The 20,347-nt window shown below is 33.6% G+C and overlaps 1 protein-coding gene and 1 pseudogene across 2 annotated transcripts in view; one reads left to right on the top strand and one right to left on the bottom strand.

Annotated features, from left to right (window-relative positions):
- The window catches only part of RANBP17 (RAN binding protein 17), a gene marked incomplete at both ends in the record, with an annotated part of 302,743 nt that overhangs the window by 21,441 nt on the left and 260,955 nt on the right, over positions 1-20,347 (top strand). The window contains 7 exons of the mRNA XM_084242318.1: positions 1,902-1,967; positions 7,590-7,694; positions 8,625-8,790; positions 11,524-11,597; positions 14,181-14,300; positions 15,674-15,820; positions 16,412-16,584. Of these exons, the coding sequence (XP_084098444.1) occupies positions 1,902-1,967; positions 7,590-7,694; positions 8,625-8,790; positions 11,524-11,597; positions 14,181-14,300; positions 15,674-15,820; positions 16,412-16,584 (851 nt within the window). The remainder of the gene's footprint in view (positions 1-1,901; positions 1,968-7,589; positions 7,695-8,624; positions 8,791-11,523; positions 11,598-14,180; positions 14,301-15,673; positions 15,821-16,411; positions 16,585-20,347) is intronic.
- LOC311177984 (small ribosomal subunit protein uS8-like) lies at positions 12,466-12,881 on the bottom strand (annotated as a pseudogene). Its single transcript has one exon. The product of its transcript is annotated as a small ribosomal subunit protein uS8-like (transcript).

Here is a 20,347-nt window from a genome sequence, read left to right as displayed (position 1 = left end):
GTTGTTAAAACTTTGATTAACGAATATTTGATCATCTAAAACTTCACAGGAATAAGTGCATTTTTATTCTTGAGGACACCTGCCTTGGGTCAAAGGAATAGTTTATTCAGAAACAGATAGGTTTCATACTTGTAATTTTGGCTAACACAATAACATCGTTCCCTGGTCATTTACTAAGATTGCACACAGCTCATCAAAAATCATTACTGTGAACAAGAATAAACTTCACAGTTCTTTTAAATTATAATCAAGGTTGAAAACCCAGTGGAATGAAAGCATTCTTCTTGGGGCTGATGTTTCTCAAGCTCTCTTTTCTATGACTGGTGGGTTGAGCTTAAGTTAGGTCTCAGTGACTTGTCACTTTTGTAAGACCAGAAAAAACAAAATATTTTTATCTTCAGAATTTATTATAGTATCACAAAAAAGCAATTGATCTGGGCATATGTTTTAACCTATCCTTGAGTTATAAGAAAAGACAATTGACTCGAATGTGTTAGTACTCTAAAGTAGTACCGCATGGCTCCTCTGTTATTGCAAGTCTTATTGCTACCACACTCCAAACATTTATGTGCCTCCTTTCTACATACATATTCAGGAGATCTTATTGGCATCTAGGGCAGTGCTACTCAAATTGTTGGTCATGGTAAGATAAGGAGTTTATGTCAGAATATAAATCAATGTGATTATCTTCTTCACTGAGAAAGTGCTGTGAAAAAAAATCGGTCAGTTGTACTAAACACTGTACTTGTTGACTTAACTGCTTTATATTCTGGTGTAAATTCTTTCATCATGTCTTGGACCGGTACCAAACCATTCTTGGATTAAAATGAACTTTTCATACTACCAGCAGTTTCATGGGATGGAAGCTAGTCAGGAAACCACACTTTAAGGAACGTCAACCTAGTGTTAACAGAGGACGGATTCTTCATTAATAAGAAATCTGTAGCTCAAGTCAAACAGCTGAGATTGTTCTGAAAATACATAAAAAATTAAAATTTAAAGATTCTGGGTGTTTCTCTTCTTTTTTTTTGGTTGCCATTCAGAGATAATTTAAACTTAATTATACCAAGTGACCCAGAGTTAGTGGAATCTATAATGTTTGGAAGGAATGACCAATAAAAAAATGAAGACTTGAAAAGATTATAATCTTTATCAGCCCTTTTGAAAATGATTACACTGCAATTGAATGTAACATTATTTTTATGCTTCTGGTATGATAGATTAGAGTGATTTGTTACATTGTATGTATAAAATCTGATTTTTGATTTCAAGGAAGTTGAAAACTGATTAATTTTAAAATATAGAAGTTATGAAACAGTGTGGCATGAACTGCTGTGCATTCTGTACCACATTCTGTGCTGTATTCATATGTGTACCCCAGTCCTTTGGACACTTTAGATGCCTTCATTATAGATACATAATAAAATTCATACCACATGCACTGTTAAATAACATTTAAAGGAGCTAAGTGGTCTCTGATATTAGAGGAACTTAAATTAGTTCCTGAGACATTTGTTAACTGTTGATTGAAGTAACCTTCAAAAAATGTATAGAGCTGAAAAACATTTTTGTTCCTTCTTATATATGGCCTTATGAAAAATGTTAAACTAAATTCTTGTATTTTGAGACTTAGTTTTTTATAAATCCTACATGCTAAAGACATTTGTAGAGTATCATGCAGTTCTAAGGTAGGTGAGCTTTTTCCCACTCAACTCCGTATATCAAAATTTATCCATCAAAATATGAACTATGTCATAGTGATTTTATACATATTTTAATAGCTGTATTATTAAGAAAATGTGGTGTTTCAGCATTTAATTACTTAAAAATACTACCTGGTTACATATTAAGAACCAATCACATGTTTCCACTTAGGCTAAACTTGGTTATTTTCTCCAAAGGGTACTGTGGAACACTGCATAATAGGAGTAATTATCCTTTCAGAATTGACTCAGGAAATGAATCTGGTAAGCCTTTCTTTTTACTGGGGACATGAAGTTTAAAAAGTAATGATGTTTCTTTGATGTAAAATCATCCTTATGTGGCATAAAACTGAATAGGAAAATCCTTTATTTGTAGGGGAGGTATCTGTCATTGGTGGGATAATTAAGTATTGAAACACTTTCATTGTCATTGAAAATAACAGCAATAATAGCAGGTGGGGCCTCCCCGGTGGCGCAGCGAGCATCTGCGGCGCCGGTTCGATCCCCCGCTGCTCCCCGGCCACTAGAGGAGGGTCCCACATGGCGCGCAGACCTCTCCTGCCGCCCGCTGCTCCCCTCAGCAGTGTGCTTTGGTCCTTCTGCCTGCTCTGCTCCCCGCTCTGGCTCTGGTGAATCCTCTCACCCTCCCGTGCTTCTGACTGTACCCAGTGCTTGTATAAACAAAACAAACAAACAAACAAACAAACAAATAAATAAATAAATAATAAAAATAATAGCAGGTGCTGCAATGAACAGGAAATTAGACATGGTACTGGCCCTTTGGCAGTGGAGAATTGTCTTTCTATTCTCTGTATACAGTAATATACTATCCATAAGAAAGAAATTAGATGCAAAAAAAGAAACAAACCATATCACTTACAAATAAAAGACATACAGTTTGGTGAATAGATGCTCAACAATGGTACACAGCAGGACCCATTAAAGAACAGGTTGCTTGGCACTTTGCCACTTGCTAACATAGATTTTTATCCTGCTCAGTAAAAGTTGCCTCCCCACAACAGTGCCTTTATGAGCTCAGCAGCTGAGCACATTGTCACCTGCTTCTGTTCACTTTTGTACTTGACATGCATCTAAACAAACAAAAACAGAACTTGGGTTTTATATGGAATAACTTTATAATAAAGGGGAATATAATGTTTATTTTTAAAAACTGCCATCATTCTGAATAATCTGTGTATGTGTGCGCACACACATATATGTATGTGAAGAGAGATTGGATACCCAAGACCAGTTTCCAGTTCCCTTTGGAGGTACAGTATAGTCCCTGTGCATAAAACACACACACACTTACACATGCAACATAAATATTTTCTATGATGTTCAATCATGAATTAGAAAATATCTCTGGATTTGTTGTAAACATTTCTAAAATTCCATTTCTAAAATTTAAAGTGAGCTCTTTTACCAAGGCCTTTACCTCCATGGCTCCTCCACCCCAGAATCTGTAATGATTTATTGTCTTATATATGTGTGTCTGTATATACGTATGTATCTTCAAGACTAATGGTAATAGTACCTGGAAGGGATGGTGTGACATGGACTTTGGTTAATCTTCTTAAATTGTAAATATGTCTAAAGAACTATCACTTTCTTTTAAAATTTATATATATTTAAAAACAATTTTAGTATATGTGCTGCAGAAGCGAGGACAAAAAATAATTTTAATTACAAATATTTATCTCATGAAAGTGAAGAGAATAAAACAACCCCATGTAACCATCATCCAGTTTACACACTGTCAACTTTTTGTTCATCTTAAAACTAGCATTTTTATTCATTTCTTACTTCATAGCATGACAGACATACAGACCTAATGGGTAGTGATGATTTGCTGCATTTAGATTGCTTCTGAGAAAGGACTAGATAATGTGGAGTTCTAATAAAAATATGGTACAGAGATCAGCCAATTTTTCTTTTTTAATTAACTGTCTTAAAGTTGTGAGTACAGTACATAAACTTTTTTCACAACCATTTGATAATTAGTTGTCAGCATAATCTCAGAATAATTTAATGTATTTCTTGTAATAAAGGACATTCTCCTGCATAACCATTAAAATCAGAAAATTAGTATTAAAATTAAATTGCTATGTCACTATCCTCACACTCCATTCACATCTCACCATTTGTTTTGGAAAGGAACCATTTTAGAATTGTGCATCTCATTTATTTGATATATTAATTTTGATTAATTTGTGAAAAAAGCAGTCTTTCCCTCACTTTGATTACATTGGAACTTGTGAAGATTACAGACCAGCTGTATGTAAAGTGCCCCTCAATTTAAGATTGTCTGATGCTTCTTCATTATGAGGTTCCCATCATACCTGTTTGTCAGGACTATCTCAGGGTGATACTGTGGTTGCTGTGAGGAAGCATGTGATTGGATTGGTCATGACAAATGATGTTTGCTTTGATCACTTGATTAAGGTGGTCTCTACCAGGCTTCTTCAACTGTAGACTCTGAAAATACCCCATTTCATCATATCTTCAATTTATTCATTTATTTATATCAGTATGAGTTCTTGGTTTTCCTTTTATTTAATAGGCTATAGTTTGTTACTGACATTATATTTTTAATGTTTATATTTTCTCAGATTTGGCCATTAGGCCACCCTTTCAACCTGGCTTCTGTGTCTATTTGACATTTACTTACTTTTTTTCCAATGTTTACTTACTTTCTGACACAAGATGTTTCAGGCTTCTCTTGTGTAGAATCAAGTACCTTTCAATAAAATCTCCAAGGTCCAAAGTGTGATTTTGACTTTATATGGTGGAAAAGATATGGCTTCTGTGGAGATATTTTACGTAACCTAATTTTATGGCACAGTTTAACTAGCATTCCTAAGCACTTTTAAAGAATGCAATAGAAAGATCTACATTGCATGATGAAAATCAAATATTAAAAATTGTCATATGTGAGCCAGGTAAATTCATTTATTATCAATGACAAGATTTATCTTTTTAAAAAGATCTAAGCTTGAGTTTTCTTAAAAGATAAGAGGATTACATTATCCAGCTGTTTTTTACAAGTCACATCTATTCCTGGAGTACAGTCAATATGCAAGTATCAAGAAGTAAAATATCCTTTGCCTACGTGGTGGAGGCATAGTTATGCAGTAAAAAATGAAAATGCAATTTATTTTGTCAAAAATTGGTTACTTAGCCAATAACCCAAGTAAAATAAACATATTGACCTTGAAGTTAAAGTAACACATGGATTTGTATTTAACTCTGTGGCTAACTATACAAACTTCCTAATGTCTTTAAACTTACATATCACTATCTGTAAAGAGAGGATGACATCTTGCATGATGGGTTGTGTTATGATTAACACAGGGCCTGGTAAGTACAGGTGCTCAATAAACCCAAGGTTCTTCTCTCCTTGTTATAGATAGGATGGTGTAGGGAAAGGTTGGTCTCAGATGAATGTTCGCTTCTGTCAAAAGAGGGTATGTATCCACAGGTTAGTTCTGAGGATTAGATGAAATAACATATAATATTTTATAAATGGAATATTTTATAAATATATATAATTTATATAATTTATAATTATATAAAAAATATATAATTATATATTTTATAAATATATAATATTTTATAAAAGGAATATTTTATAAATGGCAGTTGTAATGCCATATGCTAATATTCATTTGTATAAAGAAGTTTTTTGTTGTTGTGGAGGAAAGAATATGCTGGGTAAAGAGCTGTAGGAGAGACTGAAATTTGATTTAAATGAAGGGAGGAGTGATAGAAATGCTAATTTATTTATTTATTTTTAATAATAAATTTTATTTTTATATTCCCCATACAATTGCAACCCCCTTATTTTGTTTGTTTTTTTTTCTAGAAACAACCTTTATTGAGAGACATTCAAGGACAGTCAAAGGTTACATGGCATTTGTTGAAGCGAGGGGAAAGATATTACACAAAATTATCTTCTACCTCCTTCAGTCTTGAAATTGCGAGTTTTTTTTTCCAGAAGTTGTCAATTTATTTATTTATTTTTAATGTACTTTCTCTCATTTATGCAAATATTTTCTTTTCATAAACTTTTTTTTAAATAATAAATTTTATTTTTATATTCCCCATACAATTGCAACCCCCCCATTCTGACCCCAATCCCTCCCCTCCCGCCCCCCACCCCCCAAAAAGTGTCTCTGGTTCATAGTTTTTTGTTGATTTTGATTTTCACTTTCTTATAGTTATTCATTTTTCTGGTCCCTTATTTAAGTTTTCTAGATTCCTGCTATGAGTGAGACCATCTGGTATTTTTCTTTTTCTTTCTGGCTTATTTCGCTGAGCATGATCCCTTCCAGCACCATCCAGTTGCTGCAAATTGCATGTGTTTATCTTTTTTGAATGCTGAGTAATATTCCATGGTATATATGTACCACATCTTCTTGATCCAGTCATCTATTTTTGGGCATTTGGGTTGTTTCCAAAGCTTAGCTATTGTAAATAGTGCTGCTATAAACATAGGGGTGCAGGTGCTCTTTGGAATTGATGTTTCTGTGTCCTTTGGGTAAATACCTAGGAGCGGAATTGCTGGATCATATGGAAGCTCTATGTTTAGTAGGTCCAGAAATCTCCACACAGCTCTCCATAGTGGTTGGACCAGTTTGCACTCCCACCAACAGTGCAGAAGAGTTCCTTTTTCTCCACATCCTCGTCAACATTTGTTGTTGCTAGTTTTTTTAATATGTGCCATTCTCACTGGTGTAAGATGGTATTTCATGGTAGTTTTGATTTGCATTTCCCTGATTACAAATGATGTTGAACATTTTTTCATATGCCTGTTGGCCATTTGCATTAGAAATGCTAATTTAAATCTTACATATTGGTTACAGATTTCAGTTACTACTTTCATAATCACTTTTGACTCATTATGTTTTGTGTTTCTATAAATAAATGTGGAGTTTATGTGTAGTCTAAATTTTATGATAGAACTTAGAGAAATGTTAGATAATCAACTTTGAGCTACTTTTTTTCAAATCTATGAATATTAGCAGGAAAAAATAGTTTATTTTCCTCTTCCAAAGACCAGAAGAAATTCTGCATCAACTGTAGCCCATAGTGTTAATAATTATTTGGGTATCAAATTTCAGCTTTATTTCCTATTTCCTTTGATAAGCAGAAATGTTAATGACATAGTTTTGACCATCTTACTATTTTTTAGTAGAGACTCAATAACTATTTTTAGTAAATTTACTCTTAAAAATTGTGTTACTAATAAAATACTGAGAGGTAACATAACTTTGCTAATATAATTAATTAGATTTCTGATTATTCTTTCTGTCTTAGTTGACTTTTTTTAAAGACTACCAAGAATGTATAAGTCAATGACATAATTGATATGTATAGAAATACTATTTTTATATAGAAGAATTTTTCTGTAACTGATTCAGTTCGCTGATTCATAGAAAGTTAGAACGTGAGATTGTCTCAGAGAGTTCTCATTACACAGGTGGAGTCTGAGGAACAGAGAAGTTGTTACTAGCCTGATGTGAAACATGGTTCATGGTGCTGGAGTTGATAATCTTAATATATATTTATAATCTGTGTTTATATTGCCTCTGAAAGTGTGATCAATTCTGAGTTTTAATTTTGGAGTCAGTATGGTTTGTAGAAAGAGCTCTCAATAAAAACTGTCCAGAAATTTGCATTTTACATATAGCGTTGCCATTAGCTCTTGGTGTGATCTTAAATAAGTCACTTTCCCCAGTAGATATATTAAAAGTTCTCTTAACTCTACACTGTGTAATTCTTTAATCATGTGTAATTCTTTAATCATTATTTCTTTTACTTAGCAAATTTTTGCTTTCCTCTTTGCTAACTCTGACTAAATTAAATTCATCTTAATCTTTTTAGGTTGATTATTCTAGACCTTCAGCAAAACACAGGAAAATAGCTACTTCATTTCGTGACACTTCTCTCAAAGATATTTTAGTGCTAGCATGCTCTCTTCTAAAAGAGGTAAGTTATTTTAAAATGTAATGTTGTAGTTAGAATACTTAGGAAATTTAAGTTCCAAAAAAGTTTCAAATGAATCTCTGTTGCTCCTTAAACCCTCTTCTGCCCTTTGAAGAATTATTGTGGGCATTTTAAGTTTAGTACAGGGGAGTTGCACAAATATGTAAGAAGTTTCACAATCTTCACTTTTATTTACTAAGTATATGGTAAAGTAAAATTTGAAGAGAATTTAATTTAATCTGTGTTTAGGTAAACTTTCATTATCTTTCTGCTGTGGATTATTTCAAAAACTGAGACTTCAGTCCTTGTCTGTGTTACCCATATTTTAGTAATGTGCAGATTAAACTCTGAAATGACAGTATGTTTTCCTTCTTCATAAACTATCAATAGTTTTTATAGTTAAATGAAGATAGTTGACTTTAATAGTAGTCTATTCTGGTTGTGTCAGAAGGGATATTTTGAGGACAAGGGGATGAGAAGCTTGTTCTGCAGAAGCTCGTGTGTGCCCTTTCATGTCAAATCAACTCTGAAAATCTTGTTAACTGAATATAGATCCTTTATGCATGAGATTACTCAACTTTTTCTTGAAGAATGTTATATTTTCAATTTGTTCTAAGCAGCCTTCGAACTAATGAATTCCATACACTTATGCATTTGTATTGTATAAAATATTTTTCCTAAAATTAACTTTTATAACTTTAGAAGGCAACCTACAATTTGCAGTTAAATGTAAAAGGTTTTATAAAATTAATTCAAAAAGTCTATTTTTGTTGATAGTGGGTCTATAGTTTTTTCTAATATATACCACAACATAACTTTGCAAGCATTTTTCTTTGCTAATTTTAATTTGGCATCAAAATATTAATAAATGAGGTGACAGTTTATTTACTGACATATTTCATTTTGTTTAACTTGATTTTGAACTTTTTTCAGGTGTTGGCCAATCCTTTAAATCTTCAAGATCAAGATCAACAAAATCTAGTAATGCAGGTCTTAAAATTAGTACTTAACTGCCTTAACTTTGACTTCATTGGCAGTTCAGCAGATGAATCTGCAGATGATCTTTGTACAGTGCAGATTCCAACAACCTGGAGAACAAGTAAGAAAAAGTTTAGTTTGAGGGATAGCCATCATAAAAGGCACAGGATTATGCAATTTATGTGCAATTCTCTGTAGCTCATAATAGGCGATTACTTCAACCCCAGGTAGCTACAAAAGTCCAATATCAAAATATGTTTTCCCCAGTTCATATCATAATGTCTACATTCTGATTTTGGTAAAAAAGGAAAGATAGCTCTAGCATTTGGAAGGGAAAATGAAGATTTCTATTTTGAAACTTTCAGTAAAACACAGTGTGAGAGAATATAATATTTGGCAAGAGAGAGAAGCATAATTTTTGAAGTTACAAAGAGAATGAATTATAGTAACTGACTTAGCATAATAGAATTGCAACTTACTTTCTTACAGAGAGGGATACTAAAAAAAGAACTGGCTGATTTGTTCTCACATTTATAAATCCTTTAGTGTATTGTCAAAGTCAGAAGTGGGGGGTATATGCCAAAAGGCAAAAGGTCTGTATTCTACACAAATTTTGAAAGGTCTTCTCTACCACCTATGCAGCTAGGATTCTGACAGCTTTTCCTTCATTTCCCTGTCTGACTCCCTCTTGCTTTCAAAGACCAGACTGGCTTTCCTCAAGAAATTAAACTGGAGAACTTTCACATTCAAGGATATCAGATATAGTAGCAGAACCCCATATTTTGTGAAAATTTCTAATATGGAAATCGGAGTTGAAAGCAATTAAATGGAACTTAGTAATTTGACTGTGATTACTGCATGGACCTGTATATGTAACACACATAGGTGAATTGTACAATGTGAATATAAACACACATACATCCAAAATCGGAAAATTTGAATAAGACTGTTGGGTTGTATCAATGTGGTTTCATGACTGTGATAACCTGCTGTTATTATACAAGAACATACCTTTGGGGGAAACTGGTTAAAGGGTACATAGGCTTTGTCTGTATTTTTTCATGCAACTGTATGAGACTCTAATTATCTCAATAAGTTTTTTGAGAAATGGAGAGTTAATTGGCCCAGAGACATAGTGAAGTGAAGAAGTAAATTTCAAAAAGGCATAATTAATATCCCTAGAGAGAAAAGATAATACACCCTTGAAAAAGGAGAGCATATTTTTTTTTTTTAAAAAAATGTTTTTTGAAGAAGTTCCAAATTTGAAAGACAATTGCCAAAATAAAGCATTCAATGGAAGGGTCAAAAGATAAAACTAAGGGGGCCTCCCTGGTGGCGCAGCGGTAGAGCGCTGGGTTGCGAAGCTGCCCGAGGCCTCTGCGGTGCCGGTTCGATCCCCGGCTGCTCCCCGGCCACCGGAGGAGGGTCCCACATGGCGCGCAGACCTCTCCTGCCGCCCGCTGCTCCCCTCAGCAGTGTACTTCGGTCCTTCTGCCTGCTCTGTTCACGGCTCTGGCTCTGGTGAATTCTCTCACCCTCCCGCGCTTCTGACTGTACCCAGTGCTTGTATGTATAAATAAATAAAAAATAAATCTTAAAAAAAAAAAGTTATTCAAATAAAAAGATAAAACTAAGGAAAAAATACAAGAATATTAGAGCCTGACACTTGAGATTCTGGCATCGGGGGTTTGAAAAGGAGAGGAGAAAAAAAGGATTAGGATCGAGAATGGTATTAGACTTCTCAACAGCAACACTGGAAGCTAGAAGACGATGAATTGATATCCTCAGACTTTCAAACTTGACTGAAATTTTCAAATATAATATATAATAAAGACTTTTGCAGACATGTAAATCCTCTTGGAGTTTATCCCCTATGTACTTGATATACAAGGCAAAAAAGTGGAAGGTGTGGGATTTGGGAAACGGTAGCTTCAATACCAGGTGACAAGTCATAAAAATGAGACCTATAATTATTTAACAATCTTGGAAACAACCAGTCCAAGTTTAAGGCTCTGGGAAGTAGGGGTGGGTGTCTGAAAGTGATAGGTTACTTGATACTATTGATCATATGGAAAATGGCATGGAGAACATTTTGCAAAGCTGTCAGCATTTGGAAAGTATTGGTGGCAGACAGATATACCACTGAACCAAAGAAGATGCTATGGTTAAGTTCATAGAGTGTTAGGAATGTAGTACAGTCACAGCTGCTCTTCCACTAAACTGTTAACATTATTTATGCAGTCATAATCAGTATAAACTTAAAGTTGATTTAATCCCAACTTGTAGTAGTAGATGTATTTCTGAGAGAGGATGGATTACCGAGAGAGTGGTAAGGGTGGCATGGTAAGTGATTAGACTGCTTAAGTCACATATACTCTTAACAGGAATTCACTTGATATCTAAAGTAAAACAACCAAATAAAGAAACAGTAGTGTAGCATGTTATTTGGAGACATGTAAATTTAGCTAAGAATTGAAAGGTAGTTGGAATGAGATAGGGTGCAACTTTATTACATGATTTTTAGTATTGTATGCTTTTTTGATACTATTTGAATTTTTAAATATTTATATTACTTTAATGTTCTAATATGAATGGAATATCAATAGTAAGAAGATTATCCCACTAAGATCTGTATATGTTAGATAGAAATAAAGAACATCTTAGCTAATTAATTTCTATATATTAATTTCATCTTTCAAAGAAAAATGGCTAAGAATTAAGATAGAGTTGAGCTTGACTGGAAAGAGTGACCACATTGCAGACATCTTAAAATTCTTGATTTGTGTGCTAGTTTTGCTATGTTAAGATTACTGAAATGAAAGTAATGGTATTAGAAAGTAATTTTTTTTTCCAGTTTTCCTGGAACCAGAAACACTGGATCTTTTCTTCAATTTGTATCATTCACTTCCCCCACTACTATCACAGTTAGTAAGTACAAATCATTTGTTATTTCATTAAAATATTACCTTTGATCATTATTTGAGGGTGGTATATATTTACTTTAAATATTCTATTTATATTCTTGATGGGGTTTACCTCTCACTGAAATTCTTACATCTTCTAGGATGTGTATTGTTTAAGCTCTTTGTCAGATTCTGTTTATAGTCAACACTGCATTCCATTTCACAGGTAGACCAATAAATACTGATTTAGCTCCTGCCCAAAGCTAAGATAACCTACCAACCTTCAAATATAACTTCTTTCTTCTCAGCCTCACCCTTCTTCTTGGTCTTGATCCAGTTATCTGCCACCTCTCCTACCTTCATTCTCTGACCCTCTAATTTCTCAGCCATGCCTAACTCCATGACTTCGGCTTCACAGACCCATCAGTTATCTCCAAATGAGAAACAGTGGGTCTGCTCATTTAATTTAGTGCTCATCACTCTATTTGTTTATATTTTTTTTTGAATCAAGTTCTGTTGTATGCTTAAAAAAATCTTGAAATTCCTGGGTTATCGTGAATTTAAAGCTCTCTACCCTATTTTTTCTTGGACTCTTAAGAGAGATCAGACTTGATTGAAAAAAGAAAGAAAAAGTTGTTTAATATCTATGCTTATAGTGGTAAAGTTGGGAAATTCTAATATGACCATTTACTGAAAAAGAAGTTCCAGATTTTAAGTGTGTATTAGTGGTCTGTTTGTTTAGATATGTTATGGCCATATTCACATAAATACTCCCTTTTAAAAACAAAAATCCCTGCTCTTCAATTGGCAGTTTTAAGATGGTAGGTTTTTTTTTTGTTTGTTTTTGTTTTTGTTTTCCATTGAGGCATTATTTCCACATGTGTTTTACACCCCTAGAAAAAGAATCCCAGGATTTTCCCTCCTGTGTGTTTTCGTCTTGCTTCTTCATGGTCCATGATGCCAGCTGAGGTTGTCAGTACAATGAAACCAAACTGACGAGATGGAAGCAGATTATTCTGCCATTTTTCTAGATCTTTGAGTTGCACATCAAATCTGGGGCTGATCACTCCACACTTGTTTAACCTGCCTGTGAGGTTCACAACAATTTTCCCAGCTCTGTGATCATCAGTGATTTCAAATTCGCCAATGTAACCATGCTTCATCATCACAGTTAGAAACCGGATGATAACTTTGGACACGGTCTAATAAGAACCTGGCGTTTGCCTCTCTTTTCGGCATTGTTGATGCTCTTGAGGGCATCAGCCAGGACATTCATGAGCACCATTATGGCGGCACGGAAAAATGGCGGAAAGAGTAAGATGGTAGTTTTTAAAACTGGCTTTCACAGGGTACCCTTTTTTCCAGGTAGTGCTACAGAGCTTCAACCTCCTGCTTTTCAACCAGAATCATCTTATTTTTAGATGTTTAAAAAGCATGGTTTCATGAAAATTATGTTTTGAGGTATAAAACAAAAGAGCTAGTGAAGCTTTTAAAAACAAGGTGGAAAACAACTGGTTCATGAGGAAGTAATATTTGTTGGATATGTGCTATTGTAAGGTGCTTATCTCATTCTTCCTCAAAGTATCCTTTCAGGTAAACAGTATCATTACTGGGCATCTACCCTGACTTTCTCCAGAGCAGCAAAATAAATACTGGTGTTGAAAACCAAACAGGTTTTTTTGACACCAAAACCCTGGATATTTTTTGATTTAGTAATGATTCCTAAACCTTATAAAATTCAGGATTTCCTTAGGAAGCTTTTTGTTTTATGTGGTTTTGGTTTTGAATAGTAACAGTGGTAGCAAACTGGTGAATATCTAGGCAGGGCTTTCTCTGATTTTTGTTTGTGTTCTCAACCTTGCCAAGAGAACCTTGCCAAGTGTGCGAAACTCCTAATTGATATATTTAAATATTGATGACTTTTTTTTAAAGTAAGTAAGCAAACACATGGTTCAAGTTGCCAAATTGGGGCCTCTCTTTTAGTGATCAAAGGAGATTTCAGTGGGACCATTGACTTATTAAGGACCAAGATTGTGAAATGGTCATGCAAGACATTAAACTGTAGGACGATAACAAGGTCCCAAGTGCTCTGTAGGAATTTCAATAGTCTCTAAAACTTTTTTGGCAGTATTTTCCAAGATAGTAACGAATGGTGTGAGTAACTTGTTTATCAACAAATAAATTTGGTATACAGGCTAGATTCAATAAAGTTACAGGATTTTTATTCTCTGGCAGGCTACCACAGTGCATAAGTGGAGTATTTGCCAAATATGTTTCTTTTTGGTAGAGCACCTACTTCATTGATTTGAGAACATAACTGAGCATCAGAGCCACTGGGAGACTTTTGAGTATATGCGTGCTCAGGCTCTTGTTCTGGCATACTTAATAATAAGTGAAGGAGTATAAACTAGACGTGGGAATTTTAGTGGTAGGGGGAAAGGGTTGTGGGTAGTAGTGGCAGTTTATGATATCCAGTATTTTTGAATTTTATACTGTTTTTTATCATTAAAATTGAAAAAAAAAGTTTTTTTTAATCTAAAGACTAGCGTTCCCTACATGTGACTGTAGCTACTTTTATAATCAAAGTGAACTTTGTTTCTGTTTTTAGGCACTTTCATGTTTAGTTCAGTTTGCATCTACAAGAAGGTCTTTATTTAGCAGTCCTGAACGTGCCAAGTACCTTGGTAATTTAATTAATGGCGTAAAAAGGATTCTTGAAAACCCTCAGGTATTTATAAAGTCATTTAATTAATATTTAGCATTTGGAAATACAGTTTTTCTACTAATATGTGTATATCTTATTATGCTTCTACTTCTTACCATTATTTTGTATGTCTTTGCACTTAAATTACTGAAGTGATTAATTCAGCATTATATCTGCCTTCTGAACTAGAAGACTTAATATAAATATGAATGTTAATACTGGAAGAAGTGGCTTTAAATTGTGAAATACTGTCTTTTGCCCTCTTGTGGACAAATACAACTTTGTAGATTTTAAAATATACATTAACTGCTAAGCTTTAGTGGCAGTATTTATTTCAAAAGAATTGCAAAGCCATTATTAATTAGTGATTTTAAGTGGCTAGATAAAATATTTGGTTTCACTTTAGTTTTTGGTTTTAAATATCTGTGATAAAGCTACAGATTTTAAAAGGCAAAACGATTTAAGGAGGTTTGTCTAAATTTCTTGGTAATTAATAACTTTCGAGGGAACATATCTGTGTAATAGAAAATGTGCTTACTTTATAAAAGCAATTATTTATGCAAATTATTCTTAGGTGTATTTTAGGTGTGCATTTGTTTCATCTTTTCAATGTTAGCATAGCTGAAATTTACATTTTGTTGGTAAGTGGGATTTTACTAGTATACTTAAAAATTTTTAGTTGTTTAATTCACTGTCATCAACGATATGGAAGATAATATGCTAACATTAGATAATTCTTTTGATTTTCCAACATCCTCATGTTGATGTTTCATAGCTGTAAAAGTTAGTTTGCCATTATATTATTTCAGAATTATAAACTTGTATTAAAAGATCTATGAGTACAAAATACGTTTTTGTAATTTGACTGTAATTTATACACTATTTCATGTTCTTTCATGGATTGTGTATGAATGAAACATCCTAGAAACTCTTTCGATAATACTCAGCTACTGTGGAAAGTTCTCAAACTGTAGAGATATTCAGACATATGCCCAGTTTTCAAGGAGCTTACAGACAACTGGGGTTACCTTTCCTCCTTTCTCTTTGCTGATTTCTGTTTATGCCATGGTACAAACATACACAAGCATAAATGCACGTAAAAATATTTTTTTTTTGTTTAACATAATGGGTTCCCAAACTTACTCATGAGGTGCAAAGCTTCTTCCAAAGCCTACACTTTGGAATCCTTATTTTAATCACTGATGACTACATTAAACTCTGCAGGAATCATTTGTTTATTTCATTGATGTCTAATTGACAAAAAGTACCATAAGTACCCATGAAAACTGACAGACTTAATAAAATATTCTTGATAATTTATTGGTGGTATAATGGATCATTAGCTTGCTTTGTTTTCATATATTAAAAAAAAATCTTTTTTTTCCCTCATAATTTAGGGTTTGTCTGATCCAGGTAATTATCATGAATTTTGCCGGTTTTTGGCTCGTTTAAAGACAAATTATCAGCTGGGAGAATTAGTTATGGTGAAGGAGTATCCTGAAGTTATCAGATTGATTGCTAATTTTACCATTACTAGCCTACAGGTAAATACAAGTAGGTAATTGATGTTAAATTATAGACAGCTTTAAAACAATTTTATGGTAAGGTTAGCTTGGGATTTTTAAAACATCTCTTAGAGTACTTTGTTAAATATCTTCATTGTAAGACTTTAGGTTTAAAAAGTTGATAGCAAAACATACTTTTTATAATAAAAACTTAGGGGCCATCTAAATATCTAAGAATCTAAGAATAAATTGAGACATTGTGGTAAAACCTATGTGAAGAAATAAAAGAACTTTATTGCACAGATTTTTAAAAAATCTTTATATATGTTTGGAGGAGGTTTTGAAACTATTTACCATGATATCAATTCTGAACAAAAATATTTATGGAAAGAAGATTAGAAGAAAATATAGTAATTTAATAGTGAACATCCTTGGGTGGTAGAATAATAAGAGAATATTGCTTTCTTTTTTATACTTTTTGCATTGACAACATTTTCTATGTTAAGTGTTCATTGGTTATATAATGAGAATAAAAGTTAATTTGAAAATGTATGTTTAGTAATTTTACTTTTGTAATTTTTATTCTAGGACGATGTCAATTTAACTAACTTTTGCTTTATTCCTTTGTAGCATTGGGAATTTGCCCCCAACAGTGTTCATTATTTATTAACTCTGTGGCAGAGGATGGTAGCTTCTGTTCCTTTTGTGAAATCGACTGAACCCCACTTATTAGACACTTATGCACCAGAAATCACAAAGGCCTTTATCACTTCTCGTTTGGAATCTGTTGCCATAGTTGTGAGGTATTGAAAAGCTAAATGTTTCTGCTGTATTTTCATTGTGGAATTTTAAATAATTGATATGTAATATACTTACTGTAAAATTCACCCTCTTTAGTGTACAGGTCTATAAGTTCTGGAAGGTGCATACTGTTGTGTGTATTACAATCAAGAAGGAGAACATTTCCATCATCCCAAAAAGTTATTTTGGGTCACTTTGAAGTCTCCCCTTTCCACTATTTCGGTCTGGTAATTACTAATCTATTTTGTTTCCTTAGTTTTGGCCTCTTCCAGATGTTGTGTAAATCAAGTTATACAGTATTCTTTTTTTGTCATTTATGAATAAAATGTTCTATAAATGTTCCTATACATATTTCTGTATGAAATAAGTTTTTATTTTTGGTAAATACCTAGATGTGAGATTCTTGGGTTGCATGAAAGTGCATGTTTTTCCTTATAAGAAACTGCTAAACTGTTTTCCAAAGTGACTGTATCATTTTGCATTCCCACCAGCAATATACCAAAGATCTAATTGCTCTGCATCTTCACCAGCACTTGATACTCTATGTTTTTAAAAATTTTAGTCATTTTAATAGGTATGTAGTAGTACCTCATCTTTATGTGCTTACCATTTATATGTAATCTGGCAAAACCTGCCAAATATATTGCCCAATTTTTAAAAATTGAGTTATTTTCTCATATTGAGATTTGAGAGGCTCATATTTTTTTAAAAGATTTATTTATTGTTCACGCATACAAGAACTGAGGTATAGGCCAGAGGTGTGGAGGGTGAGAAGATTCACCAGAGACAGAGTGGGGAACAGAACAGGCAGAATGACTGAAATACACTGCTGAGGGGAGTAGCAGGCGAGACAGGAAAGGTCTGTGGTGCCATGTGGGTAGCTCCCTGGCCAGCCAGGTATTGAACTCATACTGCAGAGGCTGCGGATAGCTTCACAGTGCTGTACGTAACCCCTTGCACCACCAGGGAGGCCCTCATATATTTTTGTTACAAGTCTTTGTATCATATATGTTTTGTAGATATTATCTCCCAAGTTTATAACTTCCCTTTTCATTTCATTAACAGTCTTTCAAAGAGCAGAAGTTTTAAAGTTTAATGAAGTCTAACTTATCTTTTATTCTTTCTTCTAAGAGTTTTATAGTTTTAAAATTTATGTTTAGGTCTATTATTCATTCTAAAGTAATCTTTGTATATGATATGAGTTAAGACTCTAGTGGTTGTTGTTTGTTTATTTTAACATCAAATAATCTATTATTCCAACACCATTTGTAGAAAAAACTATCATTTCCTCTCTTGAATTACCTATAAACTATTTTCAAAAATTAATTCATTGACCACATATGTGAGCTTCTATTTCTGGACTCTGTTCTCAGTTTATGTGTTTCTCCACTGTCAATACTCTATCTTGATTACTGTACTGATTACTTGATTACTGATTATATGTTTTGAAATTAGGTAATGCCCTTGGTTTTCATTGTTCCAGAATTGTTTTTGCTTTCTTTCACTTTTTCATGAAAATTTTAGAATCTGCTTGTCAATATATACAAAAAACTCTTTTGGGATTTTGACGGGGATTGAATTAAATTTGTAGGTTAATTTGAGAGAATTGACATCTCAGCAATATTGAACCTTCCCATCAATGAGCATATCTATCTTTTAATTTATTTAGCTCTTCTGTGATTTCTTTAATCAGTGTTTCATAGTATTCAGCCTTCAGCTCTTAAATTAGATTTAGCTGCTATTTTTTCTTTCTTTATCCCTCTATAAGGTACTGCTCTTTTAAATTTCAGTTTCTAGTTGTTCATTGCAAATATATAGGAATACAGTTGCATATTGACCTTGTATGCCATGATCTTTGTAAACTCACCTATTTAGTGGTTTCTTTGGTATTCTTTATCTACGTAGTCATGTTATCTTCAAATATGCTTTTTTTTTTAAGATTTATTTATTTGTTTATATAAGCACTGGGTACAGTCAGAAATGCGGGAGGGTGAGAGAATTCACCAGAGCCAGAGTGGAGAGCAGCACAGGCATATTGATGAAGTACACTGCTGAGGGGAGCAGCGGGTGCAGCAGGAGAGGTCTGCATGCCATGTGGGACCCTCGCTGGCTGCCAGGGATCAAACTGGTGCTGCAGAGGCTGCGGGCAGCTTCACAGCCCAGCGCTCAACTGCTGCGCCACCTGGGAGACCCAATATAAGATGCTTTAATCCATTTTTTGAACCTGTTTCCTTCTCTCCCCTCTCTCTTAAACTCAGAGCTCTCAGGATATTTCCTAATGTCCACTGGTTTTTGAAAGTGTACTTGATCAAATTGTATGCTTTGTAATGTCCAGTACTTGTTTTATTGTTTTGACTTTGCTACACATAATTCTATTGAATTTCTTTCATATTGTTGACAATGACTGCATTTCTACTTTTATAATATTTCATGCTGTGGACTCACCACAGCTTCTTGATTCAGTCTTCCATCAGTGGCTATTTAGGCTCTTTTCCATGTCCTACCTATTGTAAAGAATGCTTATTTGAATATTATGAAACATAAGGGTCTTTGTGTTGATGGTTTTATGTTTGGATGTATGCCTGAGTGGATTGTTGGATCAGACAGTATTTCCATTTTCAACTTTTTAAGGTAAGTCCAGATCACTTTCCATAATGGCTGCACCAGTTTACATTCCCACCAACAATGCAGTAGGGTTCCTTTTCCTCTGCAACCTCTTCAAAACAATACCTTTAATATGTAATTGCCACATATTTTTAATATGTGCCTTTCTCATGGGTGTGAAATGGTATGTCATTGTGGTTTTAATCTGCATCTCTCTTATTAGAAGTGACAGTGAACGTTTTTTCATATATTTTGTCCTTTGGATATCCTCTTAGTGAATTATCTGTTAATATCTGCTGCCCAGTAATTGGGTTGTTTTTATTTTTATTGTTGAATTGTATAATTTTTTTATATACCTAGAATATTAATCCCTTATCAGTTGTTTATAGTGTAAATATTTTACCCCATTCAATAAATTGTCTTTTTAATTGTCTTGTATTTTCCTTCATTGTATAGAAGCTTTTCAACTTGAGGTAATCCCAATTGTTTCTTTTTGTTTTTAATTCCCTTGCCATAGTGGTCAAGTTACCAAAAATATCTTTTATCACTGATATCACATTTTCTTCTAAGTGTTTTATTTTTGCAGTTTTTTTACCTAATTTTTTGATCTATTTGGAGTTTTTTTTGTTTGTGAGTTAATGAGTGATGCAGTTTCATTCTTTTACAGGGTTTTTTTTTTTTTTTTCAGTTTTCCCAGTACAATGTATTAACGGGATTATCTTCCCCCAATTTTATTTATATATTTTATTTATTTTTTTTAAGATTTATTTATTTATGCATACAACAGCTGGGGCACAAGCCAGAGATATGGGGGGGGGTGAAAAGATTTACCAGAGACAGAGTGGGGAACAGAACAGGCAGACTGACTGAAATACATTGCTGAGGGGAGCAGCAGGCGAGTCAGGAAAGGTCTGCTACACCATGTGGGCTTCTCCCTGGCCTGCCGGGGATCGAAGTTGTGCTGCAGATTGCTTCATAGTGCGGTGCTTAACCCCTTGCGCCACTAGGGAGGCCCCTGTCTTCCCCCAATTTTATGGTCACAGCTGTAATATAGATTTGGTGCTGGTATGTATGTAATTTAATTCTGATCTTTCAGTTCTATTCCTTTGTATCTGTTTTTATGTCAATACCATATTGTTTTTAGGACTTTATAATAACATT

This window comes from Talpa europaea, assembly GCF_964194135.1.
Source record: "Talpa europaea genome assembly, chromosome: 9".
Taxonomy (NCBI): Eukaryota; Metazoa; Chordata; class Mammalia; order Eulipotyphla; family Talpidae; genus Talpa; species Talpa europaea.
This window is presented reverse-complemented; position numbering and strand designations above follow the sequence as displayed.